The sequence below is a fragment of the Bubalus bubalis genome, chromosome 16, assembly GCF_019923935.1.
Source record: "Bubalus bubalis isolate 160015118507 breed Murrah chromosome 16, NDDB_SH_1, whole genome shotgun sequence".
NCBI classification, from domain to species: domain Eukaryota; kingdom Metazoa; phylum Chordata; class Mammalia; order Artiodactyla; family Bovidae; genus Bubalus; species Bubalus bubalis.
In genome coordinates, this window is record NC_059172.1 from 20,136,352 (window position 1) to 20,163,315 (window position 26,964).

Below are 26,964 nucleotides of genomic sequence, written 5' to 3' on the forward strand. Positions count from 1 at the left end.
CACCGGTGTAGGCCCATCACTCTTCCCCGGCATCAGACCCTAGCCGTGCTGGCTAAGCAGAAAGAGCCACGGGGAGCCCATCCTGGTCCTGAGAGATCATCAAGGTCAGGCCTTGAACGTCAGAGGTTGCGTGATGGAAGCTCCACAGGCTGGCCGCCGGGAGTGGCAGGCGAGGTCTGGAAGGGACTGGCTGGGGTCTAAGCTGATCCCCAGTGGGGAGCTCCTTTCTAGAAAGTGATCTTCAGGCTGTAGGGGTGACCCTTAGGGGCTGAGACAGAGGCTAAGAGGCAGTTGGTATGTGAGCCCAGGACCTGGCCTTGCCCGGGACAGGCTTGTGACCTAATGGGGAGATCATAGCCTCACAGAAGCGTGAGGAGCCACCATCTAAAAGGGTTTAGTCCCTCTCTCTCGTTCCCAGCAGTCATCTGTTTAGCATTTAGTCACTTATGGGTACCATGGAGGCAGCAGTAAACAGGACAGGGACCCTGGCCTCCAGGAGACAGGATTATGAATGAATGTGACTGGAAGTGGTGGGGGAGGCAGCGGCAGTGCAGGAAAGGGCACTGAAGCTGTGGAGGAGGAAATTTCCTGGGGACCAGGGTAGTCAGCCAGGTATCGGGAGCTCCAGGTAGACAGAGCAATGCATGCAGAGACCACGACCACCAGAGACCACAACCTGTTCAGGAAATGCTCTCTGGTCAAGTCGTGGCAGCCATTCAGAAGAACATCCAGAAATGAGGCTGAGGCTGCCCCCGAGGAGCCATCGCATGAAGGGCTTGCGCTTTAACCCAAGGATAGTTAGAAGCTGCTGTGAGGTCGCCGCCATCGCTGACACTTAGCCAGGCATGGTTCTAAGTGCATTTATCAGTCACAGCACAGCCCAGAAAGGTGCACACATGTTATTATCCCCCTTGGTCCATGAGGTGTCGCAGGCACGGATAAGTTCAGTAACTTGTCCAAGGTCACAAAGCTGGGAGATGATAGAGCCAGGGTTCAATCTTAGGACGTGTGGAATGGTCCAGTTTGCGTGACCTCATACACTCTGGAGGGTGAGGGGAGGATGGGCAGGACTGCAGCCAGGGGAACAGGTGAGAAATCCAGCTGAGTGATGATGGCAACTGGTAGAGGCAGCAGGGTAGAGGGGTGTGGATTAGGGGAGAATGGGGGACTTGGCAGCAACTGATGACAGGCGTTGGAGGCGGCCCAGGGTCGGGCGTAGGGTGTCCACCCTCCCCTCTTCCCATCCCTTGAGCCAAACTCCCTGGGGAGGGGAGCAACTCTAGAAAGTTGCTTGGCCAAGAAGCCCAAAGTCCAGGTGAGTTGGAGCATGAGGTGGGTTCACGACCCGACCCAGGAGGCGGATCTGAGAAGGGCAGAGGGGATTGGGCGGGAGGTGGGGTGAGGGTGCACGTGGGACAAGGGTGACCCCCCTGCCATCGAGGCAGCATCTGCTCAACAGGGGCTGACGCCCGAGGCCGGGGAGGCTGGGCAGCCCTTGATGACTTCTCAGGGTTGTCACGGGGTAAACAGAGACAACAGGTCTAACCTCAGGGCACACGTGGGCCTGGGGCACGTTAGCCACTGGCCTGGCCCTGTGGGTTCTCTGGGAACAAAGCTCTGCCATCCCGCAGTGTTCGGGGCGGGGTGTGGGAGAGGGGGGCGGCGGCGTGCGGCTGAAGCCATCGATCCAGGTCCGAGGCCTCCTAAAAAAGCCTAAGTTTCAGAGCAGCCCCCAGACATCTCATTGGCTCTCACGACACAAAGAGAACTTGAGATCTTTGTTTTCTAAAACAGGAAACAGAGGCCCAAGGAGATCTAAGCAATACTATCTCTAATAGAAAGATAATGCTGGGCACAGAGGTTATGTAAAATTGCTTAATAGATGAAGGAAAAAGTAAGAAACAGGTGAAATTAATTTTATTCTTATTTAGCTTAATGTAGCCAAAATGTTTTATTCTTTTCACACTAAGTGTTTGCAATGCAGTTTTGACACAGCACGTATTAATTCAGAGCAGCCATGTTTCAAATGCTCAAAAGTCACAGGTAGCCAGTGGCTATGATTAGACATCACAGGTGTAGACTCTTGCCAGGGTCACTGCCGACTAAACCTAGGCCTTTGGGGGATAGCCCTGCCGTTCTGATATGGCTCTTGGCCCCAGTCCTGGCCCTGCAGAACTGGGGGCCTTCCTGTGGTCATGCTCCTGGTGGCCCACTCTGGGCAGAAGGAAGCGAGGCCATCCCTGCAGCTGGTCCTGCCTGGGGCCCCGCTGGGAGCAGCCCTTTGCCCGCTCCAGCCCTGCAGGCTGCCTGCTTTGGATGACCCACATCCTGCCTGGGGGCTGCCGGGCTGTGAGAAATTAATGTCCACAGCTGCCTGCTAGCAGCCCGGTTCCCCCAGCGAGGCTCCAAGAGAGCAATTCTGGTCCCACTTCTGTGGGCTCATCTGCATTCAGGTGCCTCAGGGAGATCCACGTGCCACGAGAGTTGGGCCTGGCCCAGACCAGCTCCAAAAGCGGCAGGAGGCCTCTTCTAGGCCAGGAAGAGGAGCCGCAGGCTGGGCCCCTTCTCACCTCGGGGCTGCCCTGAGGCTAACACCTAGGAAAGAATGCCTGGAGATGGGAGCTGCCCCACTCCCAGTCCTGGGGACTCAGCTCCCAGGGTGGGGGATGGCGGAGGAAGCCAGACGTGGGCCCACCCGAGGCACACACTGCCTGCAGTAGGGGGAGACAGGTACATCCGTGTAACTGTAAGATCTCCACCTGAGCTCCAGCAGGGGCTGTGCAAGACCTCTGGGAGCCCATGCTCCTCTGAGGGGAGGGGGCGGGCTGATGCCTCCTGGACAGGCCTCGGGCCTGGACGCGGCTGGCAGGCCTCTTCCCTCCCCCGCCCTGCCCCAGCGCGGGCTCCTTTCCTCTAGACCCTTCCAGCCTCGGGGCCAGTCCTAACAGAGCCCAACTGTGCCGGCTGGAGCTGTGTTTACTTATACCCTTGCCAGCTCCTTGCTGGGGCCGTTTCTTCAGCCAACCAGGGAGAATCATTTTTCTTCTTCCAGCTGGAAACTCCCCAGTCTCCAGCATGATGGCAGAGCTTGTAAGTCAGACCTCAGCAGAACTAAACATAGCCCCCTCCCCAGGCCACCTCATGTGGTGCCGCAGGGCCCCCGGGGTCCGCAGGGTGACCTCTGGGCCAGGCCCCGGGCCCTAGCGCGGCACTGGCTTCCAGGAGGAGGTCGGGGTCTGGCTAGCACGGATGGGGAAGTCAGGAGTCAGGATTCTGAGGGTGGACAGTCTCCCCCTCAGAGCCCCACGTTTAGAATTTCGGTAAGAAGAGAAAATGAGTCATGAGGTGCCTGGTATGCTGGAAGGGTTCTGAGGAGGCGGGTCCGCCTCATCAGCCTCCCTGCCTGGCCTCAGTTTCCCCAGCTGTGAAGAGTATCCGCCCTCCTGGGCTCACAGGGCTGTTGTGAGGATTGAAGCAAAGCCTCTCTGTTGAAGGCAGCTTGCCATACGCATTCCAGGGGAAGCACAAAAATGCCTGACGAGAGTCGGGCGGTGTGCAGAAGCTGGCACACAGAGGTCGTGGGGCACCAAGGGGCGGGCAGCGGCTGGAGCGGCACTCCAGGGGCGCTGGGTGGGGACATTGGTGCTGTGGGTCCACCTGGCACTCACATGGGGCCTTTTTCCTGCAGATGATGATGCAGTATCTGTACTACGGGGGAACGGAATCCATGGACATCCCCACCAGTGACATCCTCGAGGTGAGGACCTGGCCTGTCGGGGAGAGGAGCGGGAAGCTCCTGAGGCCATCTACCATGCCTGTGCCCAGCAGAGACATCTGCCAGGTCTCACCCACCCCACTCTCAGAAACACATCATTGGAGACAGGAGGAGGGAAGGAAGGGGTCCTCTGCAAGGACCCCCTGCTTCCCTGCAGGTCCTTGCTCTTCTGAGCACGTGGGAAATGGTGTGCCTGTGGAACCCAACCTCCCAGGTGACACCTCAGGGTTAGAAGGGCCACCCCTGAGGATGGAAAGCCCGGGAGGATCAGAAGGCAGCAGGTACCCCCCCCACCTTACCAGGTTACTGCTTAGAGAACGGACCCGCTGCTGGCCATGCGCCTGCCTAGAAGGTCGTGCAGATGAGCAGGCAGCTCGTAGTTGAAGGCTACAACATGAGAAATTCCAACCAGTGTCTGTCACCTATCGGATACCTCCCAAGGTATCCTAGCAAATACCTAGATGGCCTGGGGTAGAAATAAATCAAGGCCATTGGACTTAACTGGCAGGTGGGCAGGGAGGGTCCTGGGGGTCAGGGGCTCTCTGTTCCGTGATGCCAGGGCCACGGGCCTGGCCCCGCTTACCCACGGCCTGTCTTCCTCCTGCCAGCTATTGTCAGCTGCCAGCCTGTTCCAGCTGGACGCCCTGCAGCGGCATTGTGAGATCCTGTGCTCCCAGACCCTGAGCGTGGAGAGCGCCGTGAACACCTACAAGTATGCCAAGGTGAGGGCCACCGCTGCGCCCCCGCCCCCCATCACTCACCCTGCTGTGCCCTGGAAGCTTTGAAGGACAGTGTCACCCTCTCAGTGGCCTGAGGTCATGGCCGCCCAGTAGGGCGGCCCCGCAGCTAGGGAGCTGAGCTCTGAGCCGGGTGGACCCCAGGTCCCGTGCCAGCTGTGCCACACTGGGCAGTGAGACCTGGGGCAGCAAAGAGCAGAGCCCCTCCAAGTCAGATCAGTTCTCAACACTACTCGAGTTTCTCCCCAGCTTGGTCCTCCTTAGTCTTCCTCCTTGCAGCAGATGCCACGGTCACCTCCCACACCCGCAATGCATCCGCCACCCCTCCCCGTCCCGCTACCTCCACTCTCCCTGCTCTTGGACGATCGCGTTGGCCTGGCCTCCAATACTTCCTGGCTTTCGCCCTGCAGTCCACAAGGCTCTTTGAAAAGTGTGAAGACCCTGCCACTCCCCTACTGAAACTCTTCAAAGGTTTCCCATTGCAAAGTAAAGACCCAGCCCTTATCTGTCACCCCTTACGAGGCCCCCAGGACCCTCTCCCATCTCCCCTTCCAATGCCTCCCTCTCTCTTCACCGGCCACATGGCCCCCATCTCTTTCTCGTTTCCACCCCAGGACTGCTGCAGTCCCCCAGCAAGTCTCCTCCCCCAGCTGCCCCCAAGTCACACAGCTCTCTGCCCCATACCCACTCCCACTGCCTCAGAGCACTGACTACTGTCCATGGTCACCTGGCCTGGTTGGTTCCTTGGCTTCTCTTGTCCCCCTGATCTGAACATCAGCTCTGAACGAGCCTCACAGACCTGGGCCTCAGGGCCTGCACCCGGTGCCTGGCCCAGAGAGGGCACTCAGTGCTCAGTGAGTGCTTACCACGTGAACACTCGTGTGCTGGGCCTTATGCTGCACATCCCACCAGGACAGCCCCTGCCCTTAGGGAGGGAGCTTCCAATCCCATGGGGATGACGACCGCCCCTCAACAAGCCGTCACCAGCAGGACCCAGGCCGAGAACAAGATGCCAGGATGTTCCTGGCAGCACAGCTGGGATTTGAACCCAGATCAGTCTAACCTGAGGAGATGCTCATGGAAGGACTTCAGATGAGGAATTCAGTTGCTCTAAGATGCAGATATAGGGCCTGCCTGCCTCCCCAGGTCTGGGGCTTGGAGCTGGACCTTTGCCCATGAGGACTGCTTGGGGGTAGTTTTGGGCAGGGCTATGCTGAAGCTGTGGGTCTCACCCCTCTCCCTGCCCCCACAGATCCACAACGCCCCCGAACTGGCCCTGTTCTGTGAGGGCTTCTTCCTCAAGCACATGAAGGCCCTGCTGGAGCAGGACTCCTTCCGGCAGCTCATCTACGGCCGCAGCAGCAAGGTGCAGGGCCTGGACCCACTGCAGGACCTGCAGAGCACCCTGGCCGAGCGCGTGCACTCGCTCTACGTCACCTCTCGGGTGTGACGTGTGGGGGCGGCTGGCTCTGTCACTAGGCCTCCCGGTGGGAAGGAAGGCTGGGAGCTTCCTGGGGGTGTCTGGGTCAGCACATAGCCAGGACCAGTGGACACGCTGGGGCCCTGCTGGGCTGAGACTGGTTACCGGCACTCTTGGAGCCAGACTCGGGCAGGCCCAGAGCCTAACCATTTGCTCAACCAGTGATGAGCCAAGGGCAGGTGTGGCCACAAGTGGCCCTTCCCCACACCTGCCGCCTGCTTGCACCAGAGGGCTGCCGTGCACTCACCCTCGTGTGCCCCTCCTGGAGGCCCGCGCTGATCCCGCTCTGCACAGCTTCTCGTCATGCCCTCCGGGCTCTAACCAGCCCACCCCCAGGGCCTCGGGCAGCTCAGACTGTCCTAAGTGGGGCTCCTGGGGGGGTGTGGGCATTCTTATGAATGTAGAGAGTGTATGTTCTATCTGGGCCCCAGGCCATTTCAGTCAAAAGCTGGTGTTTGTTTTTCCCTCAGTGTCATGACAGACAAACCTGAACTTAAGGCTGTGCCTTTGAAAGACCCGATGTGGCCTCCAGGGGGCCTGGGGATCCTGCGAAGAGGGTCCTTTTCAGTCTATTTCCTTGGTGTCTGGGCTCCTTGGCGCAGAGGGACCGCCGGCCTGCTCAATGAGTAGTAGTGCAGGCGGTTAGTTCCCCCGCCAGCGTCTTCAAAGCTTTGGTCTGAGCCAAGGGTGGCACGGCCACAGTGGAGGAGCCTGGTGGCCTCAGCTTGTGTTGCTGCTGCTGTTTTCAGGGGCCAATGTAAAAGGGTTGATTCTGAAAATCCCAAGCCTAGAATTAGGCAGAGCCCTAAACATCCCGCCAGTCCAGTCTCTCCAGTGAAAGAGTCCTTTAACTTGGACTAGAGAGCAGGGCCCAGACTTCCCACTGGGAACTTAAAGGTCGGGGCATTGGTAGACGGGAAGGACTGGGAGAAGAGGTCCTACTTCCCTGCTACCTGACCCTGCCATCCTGTAGGCTCCAGGCTCTCCGGGGTGGGGACGCATCGCTGGGCCTGGGCCCTTGTCGTATTTATGTACCAGACATCCGAGGCGTCTTCCGGAACAGCTTGTGCCGGATGTCCCCTTTGGCTGTCTGGCCGTACCTTAGAAACTATTTATTCACCAGAAGCCCCAGGCACTTTAGGAGGTGTCCTTTCAGTCACCTTGAAAAACCCTGGGGGTTTACAACCCTGGAAAATATTTTCAACTAGCTGCTTGAGCTGGATGTACAAAGGAATAGGTGTTATTTTATTGCTGTAATATTGTATGATACTGTAACTATATATTAATGTTGTCACTTATTGTAAATGTACTATGGTTTTATTAACAATAAACACTTGTTAACAATGACCTTGGCCTCATGGCTCCTTATAGAGGGTTACCCAAAGTTCAGAGCTAGGGAGGAGCCCTTAAGGACCAGGAAGAGAACCCAGAGCTGATTCCCTGTTACTTGAGACACCTGTGTCTCAGAGGGAACAAAGCCTCTACCGGAAGCTGTGCGTGGCCAGCCGCTAACCCCTGCCCTGCCCCACCCAGGACTTGAGCCTGGATCCAACCCTCACTGGGCCTGAGTCTTCCTGTTCTGTCAAATGGGGTAGGTGTGTTCCCATTCGTTAAGTACTTACATGGCGCTGAGCTGGACTGGAAGGACAGGAGCCCAATGCCAGGAAAAAGCTGTCAGATTTTGGGGATATCCAGACATCTAGTTCACAGAACTAGAACAAATAATCCTAAAATTTATAATGGAACCACAAAAGACCCCGAATTGCCAAAGCAATCCTGCAAAAAAAGAAAGTAGGAGGCAAAACTTTCCCAGACTTCAGACAATACTACAAAGCCACAGTAATCAAAACAGCACAGCACTGGCGCTTATCATATAAACAGACATATTCATCAGTGGAAGAGGAGAACTCAAACAAACCCACTTACCTATGGTCAATTAATCTTCGTCAAAGGAGGCAGGAATAATGGAAAAAAGAAAAGTGGAAAAATGATAGTCTCTTCAGCAAGTGGTGGGAAAGCCAGACAACCACATGTAAATCAATAGATCACTCCCTTCCAACATACACAAAAAATCAAAGTGCCTTAAAGACTTAAATATATAAGACATAACACCATAAAACTCCTAGACAAAAACATAAGCAAAATATTCTCTGACATAAATCATACCAATGTTTTCTTAGGTCCGTTTCCCAAGGCAATAGAAATAAAAGCAAAAACAAACAGGACCTAATCAAACTTACAGGCTTTTGTAAAGCAAAGGAAACCATTAACAAAAGGACAACCTACAGACTGGGAGAAAAATTATTTGCAAATGAAACTGACAAGGGCTTAATTTCCAAAATACAGAAAGAGCTGTCACAGCTCAACATCAAAACAAAAGCAAAAAAACCCAATCAAAAAATGAGTAAGACCTAAAGAGACATTTCTCTAAAGAAGACATAGGCACAAGAAAAGATGCTCATCATCACTCATTAGCGAAATGCAAATCAAAACTACAATGAGGTATACCACCTCACCCCAGTTAGAATGACCATCAAAAAGTCTACAAATAAATGCTGGACAGGATATGAAGAAAAGGGAACTCTCCTACACTGTTGGTAGCAATGTAAGTTGGCACAATCACGATGGAAAACAGTATGGAGTTCCTCAAAAAATTAAAGAGAGTTGCCATATGATCCAGTAATCCCACTCCTGGGCATATATCCAGACAAAACTTTAATTTGAAAAGGTACTTTCACCCCCATGTTCACAGCAGCACTGTTTACAACAGCCAAGACATGGAGACGGCCTGAACGCCATCAACAGAGGGACGGGTGGGGGAGATGCGGTGCACGTATGCAATGAAACGCTACTCAGCCATAAAAAAGGATGAAATAAAGCCATTTGCAGCAACACGGATGGACCTAGAGATTATCATACTAAGTCAGTCAGAGAGACAAATACCATATGATATCACTTACATGTGGAATCTAAAATATGACACAAATGAACATATTTATGAAACAGACTCAGAACAGAACTGTGGCTGCCAAGCAGTGCAGGCGGGGAATAGATTGGGAGTTTGGGATTCCCAGATGCAGACTATTATATATAGAATGGATAAAAAATTAGATCCTACCATATACCACAGGGAACTATATTCAGTATCCTATGATAGATCATAATGAAAAATATGAAAAAGAATATATTTAAAACTTAATCACTTTGCTGCATAGCAGAAATTAACATAACATTGTACAACTACAATACAATTTTTTAAAAGACAGCTGTCAGGGACTTTCCTGCTGTGTCCTGGGCCCCACCGCCCTGATGTGCAGAACTACTGCTAGGCTGTCAGAAGTTGTTTGCAAATCCTTCCACGATCCAATTCTGTGTGGCCCAGCACAGGGAGGAGGGGGGCCTGATGAGGGACCCCCTGCCCTTTGATGGCTGCCGCCTTCAGGCCCTGCTGAGCGCTTGCTGGCTGTGTCACCTGTTAATGGACAGAAGACCGGAAGCCAGTGACTCAGGCCCAAAGGCTTTCTGGAGTAGGTGGTAGTTTGTCTTAGGTGCAAAGTCCAGGTAGAAATAAAGGTTTTTAAAATGTTTCCCGTCTGAAGCAGGAGGAGAAATTCAGGAGTGGCTGTGGTTCAGTGACCAACAGGCCAGGACTCTGGATTTGGGGGACAACATGAAGACAGACCCACTGTGGGCTTTGCTAGATGGGGGCTCAGGGGTGGCAGCCTGAGGCCCAGGCTGGGGCCCTGGCCTCTGTGGGGAGAGGGCTCGCCATGGACCCATGGCGCCCTCTGGTGGCCTCAGGTGGGAGGCACACCCCTTGGCACCATCCTCCTGGGCAGAGGCTGCTGCAAAGGTGGTTTGGGGTGGGTTGTCCCTCCCAGCACTCACCATCTCCAGGGGCTCCCCTTAAGAGGTCTGTGCCCACCCTCCCTACAAGCTCCCCCATCCCTGCAGGAGATGCCTCAGTCAAGTATACAGCCTAAGAAGCAAGGTCTAGTCACCAGCTGGCTCCATACAGGAGCTCAGCCGTATTTTCTCTTTTTAGGGGGCAGAAGATTGAAGGGAAGGTAACATAAGAGGAGCAAGGCCTCTTCAAGCCTGCGTGTAGCAGAAACATGTTCAAAGCAAGCACTTAAATAATAATTAGAAAAAAAATCATTCTCCAAGGAGCCAGGAGAAACTAGCATGGAAACAGGACTGTCTTGTCACCTTACCTTGCCCCAGTGACCAGGCTTCCTCCTCCAGCCACCGCTCAGGAGCGTGGGGGCTTCTCTCCTCTGCTGCCCACTTCAGGCTGTTAGCAGCCAAAGGCAGGCTGGGGAGAGGACGGTGAACTTCTCCTTAGCAGGGGACCCTGCTAAGGGAAATGAGGGGGTGGTTTCCTTCTACTCCAGTTGCCCTGCAGGCAGTTGAGAAGCTGGGCTGATTCGGCCAGAGTCTCCACAGGAAACTCATCCCGACAGGCCACCAAGGCTAAAGCCAAGTCTGCCCCCAGCTCCTGATACTTTCCTTTCCCTTCTGCTCCTGTCGGTTGGCCCACAGCAGCCAGATGTCGGGATTATCACAGCTTTCTCCTCAGCTGAACCACTGAAAGCCCAAGAAAAACCTCAGCATCTCCCTCTCCCGCCACCCCCTGCCTTCTGCAGAATCTCACCACCTTTCGGCTTTCACCAGTTGTTTAGAGAATGGAGGGCAGCGTCTGGAGTCGCCTATTCAGGCCCCAGGGAGGCCAGTCCCACCCTCTCCGGGCCAGGGGACTGGCGGCTGGTGTGATGGCCTCAGATAATGAGCCTACATTTATCCAAGGTGACGGTCACTCCTCTCCTCCCCTCCCCCAGCCTCAGCAGCCCCCTTTGTGTCACTCCTGGTCACTCGAGGGTCCTCTGGGACTGTGGGGGACAGATGAGCAGTGGAAGCACTGAAGCGGGCCAGCACCAGCCCCCTTGCGGCTCGGCGGAGTGGCGGGGGGATGAGACCGTTGAGGAATCTTCTTTGTTCAGGCTTTTTCGGCCCCTTCCTCAGCCTGGTGACAGCATTCATCGGCGGCCTATCTGAATTCATTTTGCAAGTGAGATTTCCTGAGACAGCGAGCTTTACAGATGTCCCTCTGTCTGGAGGCCAGATGGTGAGGTCTGGGGGAGGCGTGCTTTTTCAGGTTTGGAGGAGAACCCAAGATCACAGCCACCAAGGGCAGAGGCCTGTTCAGGAACACACACTTTGCACATAAGCACCAAGACTGTACACAGTAGGTGGAATGCTCACTTCCTTTTCATGCGCACAGAGAAAGGCCAGAGCACAGGCTGTGGTTTTAGAACAAAGCCCGGCCTCATTCAGTCCATCGTAGCGCTTGTGGGTAACAGAGCAGCTCCCCCGGGTTACACGTGCCACAGAACACAGAGAGCCGTGGTGAACGCCTGCTCCTCACCACAGCCCTTCAGGGAGGTGCTGTCACTGCCACCTGCAGTTTACACACACGTGGGCCTGGGTGGAAGAAGTGTGCTCCAGGTCACAGCAAGGGCCAGGCAGAGCCGGCATCAAGGCTAGAGCGAGTCCACGGAAGAGCAGAGGACAGGCTTTGACGCTAGAGGTGCTGAGCCAGGACTAGGCCAACCTGGGTCCTGCACCTGTAAGATGATGTGGCTGGAGAGGTTTTCACACACCAGCCAGCTCAGATCGTTTCGGGCTGTGCCTGCATTTTAGCCACTCTCTTGAAGAAAACCCTCTTTGATGGGCTTCCCTTGTGGCTCCATGGTAAAGAATCCACCCACCAACACAGAAGACGTGGGTTCAATCTCTGATCTGGGAAGATCCCACATGCTGCGAAACAACTAAGCCCATGCATCACAACTACTGAATCTGCTCTTCTCGAGCCCGGGAGACTAAAAGCTCACACGCCTCGAGCCTGAGCTCCGCAACGAGAGACGCCACTGCAATGAGCAGCCCTTGTACAACTAGAGGAAAGCACTCACTGCAAGGACCCAGCACAGCCAAAGAAATTAAGTTTTTAAAAAATCCTCTCTAAAAGGCAGGCTCAGGCACTCACCTGAGAAAAATGGATCAAAAAATTTTTTCATCTCATTGAACTTTCCTGTAGGGAGAGGGCATGGTGGTCCCAGGCACAGGCGGTCAGAATCTGCTCTCCTCCCTGTGGCCATCTGTCCTGGGAGCTGCACATTTAATCCTCTTTGCTCCAGAAGCTCCTCTCTTCCTTCCCTGTCCACAGACTAGACTTCTAGGAACCAGATAATCTACCAGGGCTGAGGAAAGGATCTATTTGGATTCACAGAAGACAGTCCTTTTAAAGTCTATGAAAAACCAAGGAGGAACAGTAACCAAGGCCACCGCAGGAATTTTTTAGATAAAAATAAAAAATACAGAAGCTGAAATTTGACTCAGGGAACTCGGAAAGATGACCAGCAACTCACACGCAGAGGCGAGGAGAAAGGTAGATCAGAACCAGAGCACGTCGGAGCCAACTTCCACTCTGAACTCTCCCTGCACTTGGTGACATGAATAGGGAACGACTGTACAGAATCAGCAGAGGGGGAGTTCCATGGTGCTCCAGTGGTTAGGACTCCAAGCTTCCACTGCCGAGGGCCCGGGTTCGATCCCTGGTCAAGGATGGTAGGGTCCAGGTTTCAGTAACAATGGTATCGGATTTAGGACTGGAAAATAGATACCAAACATTCCAAAGTACACATGAAGCCACCGCACTCCTGTCCACAAGAAACGAGGGAACCAAATGACCTGACAGGAGCTAGCGATGAAGAGAGGCCCCTCTGGCTGGCTTCCAGGTGCCGCACCAAGCCCTACGGAATGACCACAGGAAGCACGGGTCAGCGCGGCCAATTCTCCCACAGGCTCCCAGCTTGGTAAGCCCCAGCCACCCTGAGCCTCGATGCCAGCACCCTCCCAAGTGCACCTGCAGCCAAGATCCACCAGAAGAAACGGGCAAAGTCAACTCCCATCTAGGTGCAGTTGACGAGCACACAGGCCGCTGGTCTTTCTAGGATGTTATTTATTAAAAATAGATTCTCTATCTCCCCTCATCCATGCTAGCAAAAGGGTCTTTCCCAACATTTTTTCCCCAAATGGATGAAATAACAGGTTTCCAGGACTCAGATATCATATCGTTCCCTAAGTTGAGAAGTCAAGCTTTTCTGGGTCACTGCTGGGGGAGGAAAGGGTCGGAACATGGCAGTGTGGGTCCCGGTGCTTAAACGTGGCTGACACGGCCATACGGCTGGACTAGAGCTCCTGGGACTCCAGGCTTCAGGGAGCCTGGGCAAGTTCATGACGACAGGCCTTGATGCTCCCCCCACCGCCTCTGGGGTCTCCAGACAGCCGTGTACTTGATGCTTGAGAAGAGACGAGAGCCAGCACGGCTTCAACACGTGCAGGAAGGAATGGAGAAAGCTGGGCCCAAAGCGAAATATGAACGCATGGGAAAGGCAGGCCTGGACTGGGGGGAAGAGAGACGGCACGGACGGTGTGCCAACCGTCGAGCTCTAAGCAGACCCCCTCGGAAGCGACTCTGCCTTAAGCCATGTTCAGCCCACAGACTGAATTCCTGGCCAGCTCCTGGGTTTCCTGGGGATCCTGTTGCTTTTAATAGTCCAGTCAGCTGCCACTCAGTCCCGCAAGTCAGGGTATTTCCTTACGAGTCAGCCGCCGACGCCCAAGTGTCTCTCCACTATTTCTTCCGCTTCAGTTTCATATCTTTTTTGTTCTTCATATCTCTGTTTTTCTTCAACTTTTTGTTCTGTTTGGGTTCTTGTTTGGCCTCCGGCTTCCTTTTCTTGTCACTAGAAAAGAAAAAACAAGAGTCGAAAGAAAAACAGGCTGGATCTGTTACCTCTTTCAGATTGCTCTGCTTTGTCTGAAAAAGGGTTTCCGTCATCTGAAACTTGATGTAAGAATGTGCAGTTACACAGACGTGTTCTCTGCAGGCCTACGGGGCGCTGTGCTGGGGGCTGAGGACACAACGCACCAACCCAGTTCCCGCCCTGACCAGGCCTAGTCTGTGGAGGGGAAAAAACCTACACCTGAACTCCTGAAATTTCCCCTCCTAAAACTTAAGAAAAATCCAAGGCATCACAAGAAAAATTCATTCCCATCAATTACCACTGAGGATTACCCTGGAAACCAGCCATATTATCCCAGTGACCGTGAGGACAGTCCCCAATATAATACAGAGCATGAAATTCCCAGAAAAGCCATACAGTTCTTCTTGATGTGCTGTTAACCTCTCCTACGTGAGAAGAAAACCCAAAGGCATAGGGACACACTTCAGCTGGCTACTGGTCCTCGCTGACAGATTAACAAGAGAATGGCTAGAAACGGCCACCTTCCTGACAGGTTACAGGTTACAAATTTCTCTCCAGTCTCATTCTGCCCTGGAAACAAACACCTCCTTAGAAGAAGAGGGTGAACAATTCTGTCCGGAGACCATTAACATCACCTGAATGAAATGACTGCTAATAAAACAAAGAAAAGATGCCTCAGATGCATACATAATGACAGTCAGCGTTTTCACCTCCAAAAGCACAAGCTTTGACGTCAACACTGAACCGTGGATGCACGAACAGCCGCACAGGCTGGATAGTAATGCGGAAGGCTCTTCCAGGCAGTGACAGCCGACCCAGAGGCAGGAGAGGCGGAGCACGGGACTAGGCTGTCAGACACCGCGTGCTCAGCCAGCCTCACTCCAAAGCCACCACAGTCGAGGCGGCAGCCACCATCAGCCCTGGGCCACGTCTGCTTTTTCATCCAAGCCAGAAATTAGGACGCACCGACAGTGGGCTTTTGTGCCACAACAGAGACCATCAGGAAAACGAGGCCAGCACTGACGGTGGAAGCTTCCAGGCAGCACAGTGATTCATGGAGATGGCAGAAGAGGATATCCTGATTTGGGGGGGTCTATGGCTCCTAGAGTCACAAGATGTCCTCTTTCCAAATAAACTCTTCAGCGGACCCTGTTGATGGCAATGCCAACAACGCACCCTCTCCACGAACCCCCAAGCCAAGCCTGGAAGCCTCACCTCCAGAGGCCCAGGGCAGGGGAGGCCTCACATGCTCCCCAGGGAAACTCCAGTGAAGGTTCTGGCCCACGGAACTACTCCATCCTCAGACACATGGCTCCGCAGAGAAGTAGCTGGGGCAAAGGTTTATCAAAAAGCAGTCCAGGGAGTCCTGGAGCTCCCCAAGATCCCTCCAGGTGGGCCCCAAAGTCAAAACTATTTTCAAGACAATCCTAATACATAACGTGCAGAGGCTACCAGCCGTATGATAGCACAGCAGATTGAAGGCAGAAGCAGACTAGAGAATCCAGCTGCTTTCTAGTTTCCCAAATATTAAAGAGATTTGGAAAAACATAAATGTAAAACATTCCCACTCTTCTCACTGAAATTCTTATGAAAAGATTATTTAAAAAAAAAATTTTAAACCCATAATGAGTCCATGACTGTTAATTTTGAATGAGAAAACTTTTTTTTAAACTTCTCAGTATTTCATTTCTAAAGTGGGAAATATTGATACAACCAACATGCACAAAAGCCATTTGGGGTCTACAACGCAAAACGTTGAGAACCACTGGCTTAGAGGAAGGAGAGTACAGCAGGTAAAACTACGGGCTTTGCAGTGGAAAGACCTGGTCCTGATTCTGGCTTTATCTCTTACTAGTTATATGCTTCTTGGGAGGCCACTTAACACCAGAGAGCCTTGGTTATTACTTCATCTTTAAAGCACTGATATAAGCATAAAACTCCTAGAAGAGAACATGGGCAAAACATTGTGACAAATATCATACCAATGTTTTCATAGGTTAGTCTCCCAAATAGAAATAAAAACAAAAATAAATAAATGGGATCTAATCGCACTTACAAGCTTTCACACAGCAAAGGAAACCATAAACAAAAAGAAACCTACAGAATAGGAGAAAAATTTGCAAATGATGCAATCAACCAGGGTTTAATTTCCATTTCCAAAATATACAAACAGTTCATATAGCTCAATTTAAAAAAACCAAAACAAAACAAAAAATGGGCAGAAGACCTAGAGACCCTTCTCCAAAGACGAAGTACAAATGGCCAACAGACACACGAAAGTATGCCCAACACCGCCAAGTATTCGAGAAACGCGAGTCAAAAGCACAGAGGTACTACCTCATGCTGGTCAGAAGGGCATCATTAAAAAGTCTACAATTAACAAATGCCAGAGCGAATGTGGAGAGAGAACCCTCCTACACTGTTGGTGGGAATGTGAGTTAGTGCAATCAATATGGAAAACAGGATGAGATGATTGGATGGCATCACAGACTCAATGGACATGAATCTGAGCAAACTCCACCAGATGACGAAAGACAGGGAAGGCTCGAGTGCTGCAGTCCATGGGGTCGCAGAGAGACAGACTGAACAACAACGGAAACCAGCATGGAGGTTCCTCGGCAAATTAAAAATTACCAAATGATGCAGCAATCCCACTCCTGGGTATATAGCTAGATAAAACTACAATTCAAAAGCGTATATGCACCTCTATGTGTACAGCAGCACTACTCACAACAGCCGAGATCTGGAAGCAGCTACATGCCCACTGAGAGATGAGTGGGTAGAGAAGATGCGGTACGCATCCACAATGAAGTAACTCAGCCGCAGAGAGAATGGAATAATGCCATTTGCAGCAACATGGATGCAACCAGAGATTATCATACTAAGTGAAATAAGTCAGAAGAATGACAAATACCATATGACATCACTGATATCTGGAATCTAAAATGTGACGCAAATGAACCTCTCTCTGAGACAGTCACAGAAACAGAACAGACTTGCGGTTGCCAAGGGGGAGGGAGGCAGGAGAGGGATGGCGTGGGAGCCTGGGATTAGCAGGTGCGAACTGGTTCATACAGAATGGATAAGTAAGGTCCCACTATACAGCACAGGGAACTACAGTCGACAACCTGTGACGAGCCAGAACGGAAAAGAACATGAAAAGTACATGTGTGTATAACCGAGTCATTTCACTGCGGCACAGCAATGCTGCAAGTCAATTACACTTCAATACAAGAAAAGCAGTGATGTAAGAACAAAGCCACCTCTGCTGTCCTGAGCATGAAGGGAAAGCAGCATTAAAGCCCCCAGGAAGTGCTCAGTCAGCAGCAACTCCAGGGCTGTTCAAGCCCAGCTCCCTGACTGTCTAGGAACATGAGGGACGCAGAGATCCAAGCCTCCAACTGATCAGTAGGACATACGATACAAAAGGAGCAACCCTCAAAGGAGAGAACAGTGACTCCTCAAAGCACCTGCTCCAGCCTCCTTTCCCAAGTGAAAGCTACTAGGGAAGCAGAGAGAAGGCCAGAAGGCCTCCCCTGCCTGGTGGATGCCGGGCCCTCACCTTTTCAGGCTGACGATTGATGCATTCTGCCCAGCTTTGTTCAAAACTTCATTCCATTCTTCATCATCCCCACGGATTACATATCTAAAAAAGTAAAAGGAAATATCAAAGCCTGCTCAAAGGAAGAAAAGACAGCTTAAAAGAAAGTAAGAGGGTGGTGACGTTCTCATCACACATGTCCTGCCATGAAAGCCAGGCTGAGATATGCCAGCGTCTGTACATCAGAGAGCAGGGGACGGGAACGTCACCGGAGCAAGCAGGGCCAGCAGGGGTCATGGGCACGGAAGGCAGCCACCCGACTTCTAGCTGACTCAGCAACCAACCAGGAGAAGCCTCCTATCACCCCCACCATCTCCCTGCTCGCCCCCACCTCCACAGCCCACAAGCCCCTGGACTGCGCCTTGCCCCCCCCACCTCTGGGATCTAGCAGTCCTGGCAAGTCAAGGGTCTGATGCTGCAAAGCCAAGGGCAAAGCTCAATACCCTGCTCTCGGACCTCCAGGCTGCCTCCATTTGATGTCCAACCACCATCCCTAATGACCCAGCAACAGGACTAAGGGTCAAAAAGGCTCAGAGGCTACCCAATTCTGGAGCATTATTCACAATCTATGGGGCAGACACCACCATTGTAGCTGAAGCTCAAAAAGAGCTGTAACTTCCAGGGCATAGAAGGCTGGAGAACAAGGGAGTTTTGTTGGAATGTTGGCCATAGAACCCTTTCTTCAAATTCACATCAAAAGCCAAGTATTAAAAAGTAGCCACTGAAAGTGGGTGCTTATGGATCAGCAGCCCCCTCCCCTAAGGGGCCTGGGACACAACACCATTTGCAAGTCGTGACTTACAAAGTGGCAGAGCAGATATGGGGAAAACAAATCTTTCAAAATTATGCAAATAGTGAATGCGGAGGTTTTTAGCTATTAGTGCTTCTAAGAACAATCCCATGAAACACAACTTCCGGGGCACCCAGGATGTGAATCAGAAGAAAGGAGCAGAGTCTCTGTGCTTCCCGCAAGCAGCCGAGGGGCCTTACTGAGAGAGGTCCATGTCCTTCAGCTTCCCCACTTCTTTCCTGTGTTTCTCCTGAAACTCCTTGGCCGCTTCATCCTGTGGTCAGAGTCAGGCAGGGGATAATCAGAGGTGAGGGGGAGGAACACCGTCACACCTCTCCTTCACCACGTGCACCACTTCCCACCCCTGCCGAGGAAGCTCTTACTGAAGTGTACACGAACGTTAAAACGTGCCTTCTGAAAAATCTAAAAGGACAAACAAGTATCGCAACAGAAGTGGCCTGACTGCCGGCTCTCACACACACTCAGCGGGAGGCCTTGTCCAGGGCGGGGAGCACATACAAAGGCAGGGAAACTTGAGGACTGCGCTCCTCACACCCCTAGGACCCCAGCGCCCCTGAGCCGGGCCAGTGCCGAGGGCTCTTCCTCCAGGGCAGAGAGAGGAGGTTCGGTGTTTGTACCAGGTCGTCGCTCAGCGTCTTCATCGTGGGCTCCATAACCACATCCTTCACTGCCACCATCTGCTCCTCGATGGCCTTCTCCTGCACTTCATTAAACAGCTACAAAAGACCAAGGCCGAGAAGCAGAAGATGAAGGAGCAGCCGAGACCCAGCCACTAGTTACTAAACCATTTAGCACACACTCCGCGTGGTTTAGGAGTCCATGCACTCGTGGGGGAGCAGGAAAACAGAGTGGAGACAAGGTACACTCCAATCAGGGGTGCCTCTGGGAGAGAATATTACAGCTGAAGCCCCCCATTTCTGCGTGTGTGTGAGAGAGAGAAGATCCGAGGCAATCAGAACCAAATGTTAACATTTCTGCATCTTTGGGCAGAAAATGGGCCAAAACCCTGCCCTTGGCTGAGGTTACCTTCACAACCTTGCGGATGATCCGGTTGAAAAGTCCCATCAATTGGCCCGAGGGCAGCTCGATCTCCTTTTCCAGCTGGTCCACAGACTTGTGCTGCAGGCCAATCCCCAAGAGAAGAGCCTGGGGACAGGAAATCTGTTGGAGTGGCTGCCAGAACAGGCTTTTATCCGTTAAAATGGCACCGAGAACCAGAGTTACTCTCCCTTGGTCAAAACGTCGACTGGCACTAGGAAATCTTCCCGCTCATCTACCAGGAAGCACGCCTTCCTCCTGAAATCCCCAGACTAACTTCTTATCCCGGCAAACAGCCGCTTCATAGCTGTGTGACTATACAGGGTGCTCCTGGACCTCTGATAAGCAGAGAAAGAATCGAGGCAGATGGTGGGGTAGAAGAATGTGGATTCAGACAGCAGCTCTTCTACTAACTGTTTTTCTGGGTGCACGGCTTGACTGGAGAGCCCAAGGGTCCCCTACCTGCAAAAGGGGACCCCTACCCCCTCATCAGAACCATGAAGACGTAAATGCTATCAGAACCACGAAGAACTAAATGCCCAAAGTTATGTCATAGCAGCCGATCAACTCCCAGCATATAAACTGCTCCACAAAGCCAGCACACGAGCAGCGGGTAACCTACCGACTGGGCCGCAGACAGGGCCAGGTCCCCCAGCTGGTTCAGGAAATACAGCCGGGAAATGGCTGGGATCATGTCCATGATGAGGTGATAGTCAACCATGTTCCGTGAATACATCTCCAGCCTCTTCAGATCGTAGGGGAGGAAGAGTGCTTCCAGCTCCTCCCGGCGTAGGGCTGGACATGCAACAGAGCCAGACAGGTCAGGGCAGCCTGACACCCTTGCCGGAATTCCCACACGGAACGCACAAGGGTCCCCGGGTGGCACCCAGCAGCTGTTTCTCTACTAGTCTTCAGCCAGAGCAGGGGAGGACCACCCGCAAGTGCCTGCCCACCCATACAACACCCCGCCTCAGGCAGCCCTGACCTCCTCATGCAGAGGGGAGGCAGTCCAGGCTGTGTGACGGGGGTGGGTGGTGTGTGACCCTCGTGTTGGCATGGGACTCTGAGCATCAGTGCCCTGGGGTTAGAGGACCCCAGCATTTTCCCCACTTAGTCACTTCTCTTCAGGACCCAGCTTCGCAGGCAGCACACAGGCTCCCACCCCCAGCTCCAGAAATAGATTTTTCCACCCAAATATAATTGATTCCAAAAGAGACACACATTCACATAACAACCAACAGGGGGAAAAATCCCCACAGCTGTTAGCACTAATGATCCTTTACACCTTTTTTATATTTTAAGTATTCAAACAGAATCTGTGTGCCCAAAGCACTTCTGTGTGTTGGCTACAGAAGGTTGGCAGCAGATTCTTATTACAATTTCATGAATGAGGAAATGGAGCCTCAGAATCGAGCTAGTTGCCCTAGCTCATGGAATTTAGAACAGGTTCCAGAACTGACTAGCTGCAGGCCTTACATATGTCTCTGAAGCCAAGTCACACGTGCCTCTAGTCCTGTCGTGGGGATGACAGGCACAGCGCATGACAGATGCCCTGGGATGGGGCAAGGACTGCTAAGTGGAGGTGGCGGCGGGGGATACAGGCCTGCAGCTGGTCTCTCCAAGCCTAGTCTAGCCTGCGTCCTGGACCACACGCCCGCCTCCCATACGTTCCGCACGACCAAGCCCCTCCAGCCGCCCGGCCAGCTCACCCGGCTGCACAGGTTTCCCAATGTTTCTGTTCTGAAGGATGTTCAAAGCCAGGGGAGGAGAGAAGGTGCTGAACTGGTAAGACAGCAGGGCTAGGAACCGCCTTCGGAAATCTGTGGGTCCAACCAGATGGAGTCAGAGGTCTGCAGAGCCCGGGGCCCGTCACCTGGCTGCTCCCTGTGTCCACTCCCCACTCACCTTTCCAAAAGGCGGAGAGCCAGGCGCCCTGGTCTGCCTCCTCCTCGTCCATCAGTGTCTTCAGCATGATGCACGAGTGTTCTCCGGTCAGGTCATTCTGGGGAACACAGATCCCTGACTGGCACCAAGGCCCCCTTTTATGAAGCCCCTGTCAACGCGCATGGATAAGTACGCTCTACGGACCCTTGCTTCCTCCCCAGAGGGAGGGGCGGCTTCGCCCTCATTCTCGCAGGGCCCACTGCCTACATGACAGCTTCCAGAGGCTACTCTGTCCTGGTGGCCCCCGCGATGGAGCAAAGCTGCTCAAACCTTCAGAGCATGCCTTCTGCTGTGAGCCCCTGGCTCACAGCAGGTCAGACTATGAGCCGAGAGGCATTACAGCTTAAACACCACATGACCCAGTCAACATGTTTTGGGCGCTCACAGCAAAGACTCCATGGCCAGCAAACAGCACGGCGAGGGCTCTCATGCTGGCAACAGGTTTACGGGGCAGGCTCCTCTAGGTTCTAAAACAGTGGCCACAGGTTTTAAGATTTTTTACTACACAACAACCACACAGCCCAACACCATAAAAATATCTAACAGATTTCAACTGAAGGGCATTCAAGTAACAAAACGCCACCACCAAGTCACAAGCAAGCAGGGCACGGCACCAGAACACAGGCACGCACTGCGGACTGTGCTGGACTCGCTGGCTCCTGTGTGCTCCCTGCAGTCGACGGCCAAGGCACACCCCAGCCTCGACCAGCCTTGCTGATGAGGACCCAGCCCCTCCACAGCCGCCCCTGCCCCGTGGAAGCAGCCATACCCCGTGTTCCTCACCAGTCCAGCTCTGAACTCTCAAATGAGCATCTCCCTTGGATACTGACCTTGAGCTCTCCAAAACCACACCTCCCACACTCCCTCTGAGCTGCTGGCCTCCCCTCTCCGGCCAAACAGAGCAATCAAGAAAACATCACCCTCCTGGCACGACCTCCACCAGCCGCCCTACGCCCTCTGTGCCCACACTCTTCACTGCCCTCCAATTGTGGGGGATGCGCTGGCCCCTCTCCTGCCCTCCGGCCTCTTCCGGGCTTGCAGTCCTGTCATCAGCCCCCTCACCTGTGTCTGCATGAGCTCTGCAGGACCACCGTCTGCAGCCGACGAGCATGTTTGGAATCTCCCGGCTGACGAGCCCACCCCAACTCCAATCTCCCTCCAGCAACCTATTCCTCTGGCCCCTCTGCCTCGTGTAGGAACCACCTATTCAGTCTATCTCCTCCCCTCCTTCTCTTCTCCTGTCAGGGTAACCCCTCCACAGAAGCCACCTTCACTCCAACCACCAGTGCCCGAGTCCACTGGTCAAATGTCCTCAACTTATTCATTGTCTTGAGGGCAATGACTCCCCTTCCTTAAGCCACAGACCCTGCCCTTCTCCTACATCTCACAGCTCTTCCTCCTCAGCCCCCCACCTTGATGTATTTTCCAACTCATTCCTCTAAATGCTGGAACGTCCAAGGACTCACCTTTATTCTCAGCCCCTACTTTCAACAGCTTTAAAAACTTACTCACTGAACAAAAGTATGTACTGAACGCACACTATACACAGCAGACGCTGTTAAGCGCTGGGGCTACAGCTGTGAAGAAAACAGACACTGACCCCCTCCAAGATCCTTTATCCAGGAGTATATTCTATTAAGAACACACTGATGACTCAAATCTCTGTCTCCAGGCCTAGCCTCTTCTTCAAATTCCAGATTCCTGTGGTCAACTGCCTATTCCCTATGTCCACTTGGAGGTCTTATTAGACCCCAAAACAGTTCTCACTTCCACCTCCAAATCTGGTCCTCCCCATTGAGTCTTATGTCAGCAAACAGCACTTCCAACACCCAGTGTCTCAAGCCAAAAATCAAAGCACTACCCTCAAGCCTTCTGTTCACTCATCTTCCACATCTCCACCCTTCGACTCTTACTCAGTTCACCTTCCAAACACCCCTGGCATCTGGCCCCTTCTCTCCCCTATGTCCCCCTGAGCCACGCCACCCCTCTCATCCGCTCATCTCCCTGCCTCAACTGTGGTCCAGTGTCCACATGGCAGCCCCAGAACCTTCCCTCTAACCCCTCCCTCCACCAGAACAGGGACCATGAACCACCATCCTTTCAAGGGTCCTCCAGCCACACCGGCCTTGTATCTCCTTCAAATCACCCATGTCCTTTCCACCTCAGGTCCTCACATTTGCTGTGCCCTCTGCTTGGAAATGCTCTTCTCTGCGGGCAGGGCTGTCACACGGCTGGCCCACTCTGGCCGTTCAGGCTGCAGTGTGAAAGGTCACCCCGGAAGCCTGGCCACTGACCACGCCATCGCCACCTGAGCATTTCTTGCTTGCTCACTTTGTGCTGCCAATTTCCACTCATCAGAAAGCAAGCTTTCCTGGCTTATCTTACTCACTGCCTGATTCACCACAGGTGCTAAATATTTTTTCTAATAACCTGACTCACTAGCTCTCCCAGCTTAACACTTTATTCTCTATGGCTCTGTTGACCACACAATCGCATCCCTCCTTCAGATGCCAACTTACCCCAAGCACTGCTAAAACCACTTTCCTTCCTGTTTTTTTAAAAAGTACATATTCGAGAAGGCCCCCAGTGACAGGATTCCAGAACCAGGGGAACAAGTCCATCTGCACCTCTGCCATCTCAGTCGAACACAAAGCCGCTCAACTGCGTGAGGCGGAGATGGGGCAGGAATGAGTGTGACCACGTGGCGTCTCAGTGAGGCCGGCTGCCCTGGGCCATCAGAGCCAACCTCCTGGCAGCACAGGGGCGCCTGCTCAGAGCGCAGCCAGAGGAGCCAGGGCTCTGCAAGGACACACCTGTCGCCAGCCCCTTCTTTGCCACATGCCTCACTCACCGGGGTCTGTCGCAGATAAACAGGAACAAACCCAGCTCGTTTCCAGAACCTGCAAAAGACCGAGACAGCAGGTCGCCATGTGTGCCTTCTGGGAGCGGCTGGCATACAAGGCTGGGAAGGGCCACGGGGAATCTTCGATGGCTGTTGCCCCAAGACAGACAGCCACAGCCCATAGAGCGCGAGTTCTCAGGACACCAGGGCCCAGAGGACACTTACTTGAGGAGCCTAGGGGTCAGGCCGTAGGACACCCCCAGGTAGTCCAGGTGTTCAGCAGGCCTCTCGTTCAGCTTGAGAAGTAAGGGAGGCAGGTCCTTCCGGGGAGTGACGACTTCTTCCAACAAGCTGACGGCCTGGCGGACGTCGGGGGAGGGCATGCCCACCCAGCAGAGGAGGAGGAAGGTTAGCGACATGCCCAAGCACCCCAGCCACACCAGGCTCTGGACGAACACACCAAAAACTGGGGCGGGTTTCTAGGTTTGTTCCCATGGTTTTAAAAATGGAAACACACCACTAAGCCCAGTGATCATTCCCAAGAATCCCAAACCCCTAGACGAGCCTGGAATCACACTCCTCAGAACCCAGAATTCAGGAAACAGCCACATGTTTAGAAACACCGAACACATAGAGGCAGGGTTCTCAAGATGGGCTGACGACGCAGGTCTGCCACCAGATGGCTGCAGTGTCTTGGAAGTGACAAACCTCTGAGCCTGACCTTAAATACAAGCCCTCCCCACCTCCTGAACAGGCACGTTGTGAAAAATCAAATGAACCCGCATGAAAAGCCGCCCCAGTTCCTAGTGTTATGTCCAGAAAGACAGAGCTTCCCTGCGTCTGGCTTCAGTCTGAGGGGAGGAGACTGCAGAGCCAGGGCTTCAAGCTCAAAAGTGCATCAGCATCACCTGCGAGCTTGTGAAGACCCAGACTACTGGGTCCTGCCCCAGAGCCTCGATTCAGCGGTGATAGACTTAACATGTCTCCAGATGAAGCTGATGACGCTGACCCGAGGGCCTCGGTTTCAGTGTTAGCTGGAGAGAGAGAAGCGTCTCCAAAGCCAGAGAGGAGCTCAGCTGCTGTGGCCCATGGTAGCCCAGACCATGAGACTGCTCTTGAGGATGATCCCGAAGACCCAGAGAGAAACCTGGTCTCTGCCAGGAGCCAGGAACCCGGCCAGAAGATGCTTACCTCACTGCTGACGGTGTGAATCTCCTGCGACGTCTCCAGGACCTTCTCCTCAAGACAAGGGAACCTGCCCTCGTAGTACATCTGCAGCAGCTGCAGGGCTCGGCTGCCGTAGCCCATCTGTGAGCACACACGAGGGAAACGGGCGAGGGGAGCAGAGATGTCCTCAGTGTCCACGCACTTCTGCACCCCGTACCGCTTCTAGAAAGCCTTACTCCAGGTCACCCTGCCCTTGGCAAAGAGAACCAATGAAACCCCCCAACAAGGTCAAAGCAGAGACCCTCAAGACCTCATGTAGCAAGACCCTCGCTCTTGTACCATCTAGCCCGCCCATCTGCCACCCAAGTGGGAGGCCAGCCGGCCACGCTTTCTGATCCACGGCTCAGCCAGCCCCAAACTGATGACTCTCCAGCTAACTCCTCACTGGAGACTTCCAAGACAGGCAGTCATGACAGTAAGATCTGGTTCCCCAGCTCTCTGTCCTCACAAAGGGAAGAGCAACCATATACAACCATCCCACCTGCCCATCCAGCCCCGGGCAAACCACCCACAGCACCTGGGTCTGCTACTCCTTGAGCAGCTTCCTATTTAAATAACCAAGTACACCTGGCCCATTGAGCGGCCAGCAACACGCCTGCAACTAATAATAGCACCAGGTTTGAAGGCACGAGGACACGTTACCCCTTGATAATCCGGGTGAACAGCAATGCGAACCACCCTTCCACCTGAGAGACCGCCGAAGTCTGGGTCTTGGAACTGTGAGGGAGGCACAAGCCAGTAACTTAGCAACAAAGACAGACTCCAACATCGCCAGCTTAGCCCCCCGAGACACACCAGGGAAAGCACTTCACCTGTTCTGACACTGTCCATGGAATCAGGTCACCTGAAGCCTTCTTGCCCCGAGACAGGCTGTTCAAGATAGACTGGCGAGAAATCTCCCCCTCAAGGCACACCTGTGGGGAAAGCAGGATGGTGCAGAGAGAGAGGCTGGCTCCAGGTAGAGCACCCACCCATAGAACCTCACCTGCGCCCTCCCCTTGCTCTGCCCAGGCCAGCTGTTTCCACTCCCGCTCACACTTAACCCTGTAACCAACTCATCTGTTTCTAAGGGAAGTTTCATTACTATGTCCTGTGGGCATCCTGACACCGTCACCTAAGGAGGCAGAATACTGACATCCTCCTGGCCCAGAAAGCAAAACCACACTAGACGAGGGTCTCCACACACGGTGTACACGTGAGCTCATCAATTAAGACTCGGGAGGGTCATATGGCTCTGTACAGAACCGTGCAAATTCACAATGACTCATGCATGGGTAAACACAGTTAAACACGGTATGTGCATATAACGAAATACAACAGTAACCCTTAAAAATTATGCAAATTATGAATATTTGACATGTTGGAAAAAAAGATTGCCAAATACTATGATCCCATGTTTGTGAATAAGAAAAACAATAAAGAAATGCATAAATACGTGCCAGGCACTAAAAACATGTTTCCAATCTGCCTTTTAATTTTACAAGTACCATGGGTTGCTTTTGAAATAGACAGGAAAACAAAGTTCTGTTTCAGGAGCTGTAAGTCAAAATATGCAAAGCCAGTTCTGCCTTTCAGCCATCCGTGAACAGTGAAGCTTTGGGTGTGTGTTAGGGTGGTGGTTTCCTTTGCACCCTAACTGCCTGCCTGGATACACCCAGTCACTTGGCTCCAGCCCAGGAATCA

General features: G+C 53.1%; 2 protein-coding genes across 2 annotated transcripts in view; one reads left to right on the forward strand and one right to left on the reverse strand.

Annotated features, from left to right (window-relative positions):
• The window catches only part of ABTB2 (ankyrin repeat and BTB domain containing 2), a 186,844-nt gene extending 179,505 nt beyond the window's left edge, over nucleotides 1-7,339 (forward strand). The window contains exons 15-17 of the mRNA XM_044929273.2: nucleotides 3,689-3,757; nucleotides 4,384-4,497; nucleotides 5,765-7,339. Of these exons, the coding sequence (XP_044785208.2) occupies nucleotides 3,689-3,757; nucleotides 4,384-4,497; nucleotides 5,765-5,962 (381 nt within the window). The 3' untranslated portion in view covers nucleotides 5,963-7,339. The remainder of the gene's footprint in view (nucleotides 1-3,688; nucleotides 3,758-4,383; nucleotides 4,498-5,764) is intronic.
• Nucleotides 7,340-12,993: 5,654 nt separating this feature from the next.
• NAT10 (N-acetyltransferase 10) overlaps nucleotides 12,994-26,964 on the reverse strand; it is a 38,166-nt gene continuing 24,195 nt past the window's right edge. The window contains exons 17-29 of the mRNA XM_006062385.4: nucleotides 26,094-26,195; nucleotides 25,924-25,998; nucleotides 25,246-25,362; nucleotides 24,280-24,413; nucleotides 24,064-24,112; nucleotides 21,174-21,270; nucleotides 20,978-21,088; nucleotides 19,891-20,063; nucleotides 19,257-19,376; nucleotides 18,848-18,946; nucleotides 18,410-18,483; nucleotides 17,381-17,464; nucleotides 12,994-13,797 (exon numbers count right to left, since the gene is read on the reverse strand). Of these exons, the coding sequence (XP_006062447.3) occupies nucleotides 13,686-13,797; nucleotides 17,381-17,464; nucleotides 18,410-18,483; nucleotides 18,848-18,946; nucleotides 19,257-19,376; nucleotides 19,891-20,063; nucleotides 20,978-21,088; nucleotides 21,174-21,270; nucleotides 24,064-24,112; nucleotides 24,280-24,413; nucleotides 25,246-25,362; nucleotides 25,924-25,998; nucleotides 26,094-26,195 (1,347 nt within the window). The 3' untranslated portion in view covers nucleotides 12,994-13,685. The remainder of the gene's footprint in view (nucleotides 13,798-17,380; nucleotides 17,465-18,409; nucleotides 18,484-18,847; nucleotides 18,947-19,256; nucleotides 19,377-19,890; nucleotides 20,064-20,977; nucleotides 21,089-21,173; nucleotides 21,271-24,063; nucleotides 24,113-24,279; nucleotides 24,414-25,245; nucleotides 25,363-25,923; nucleotides 25,999-26,093; nucleotides 26,196-26,964) is intronic.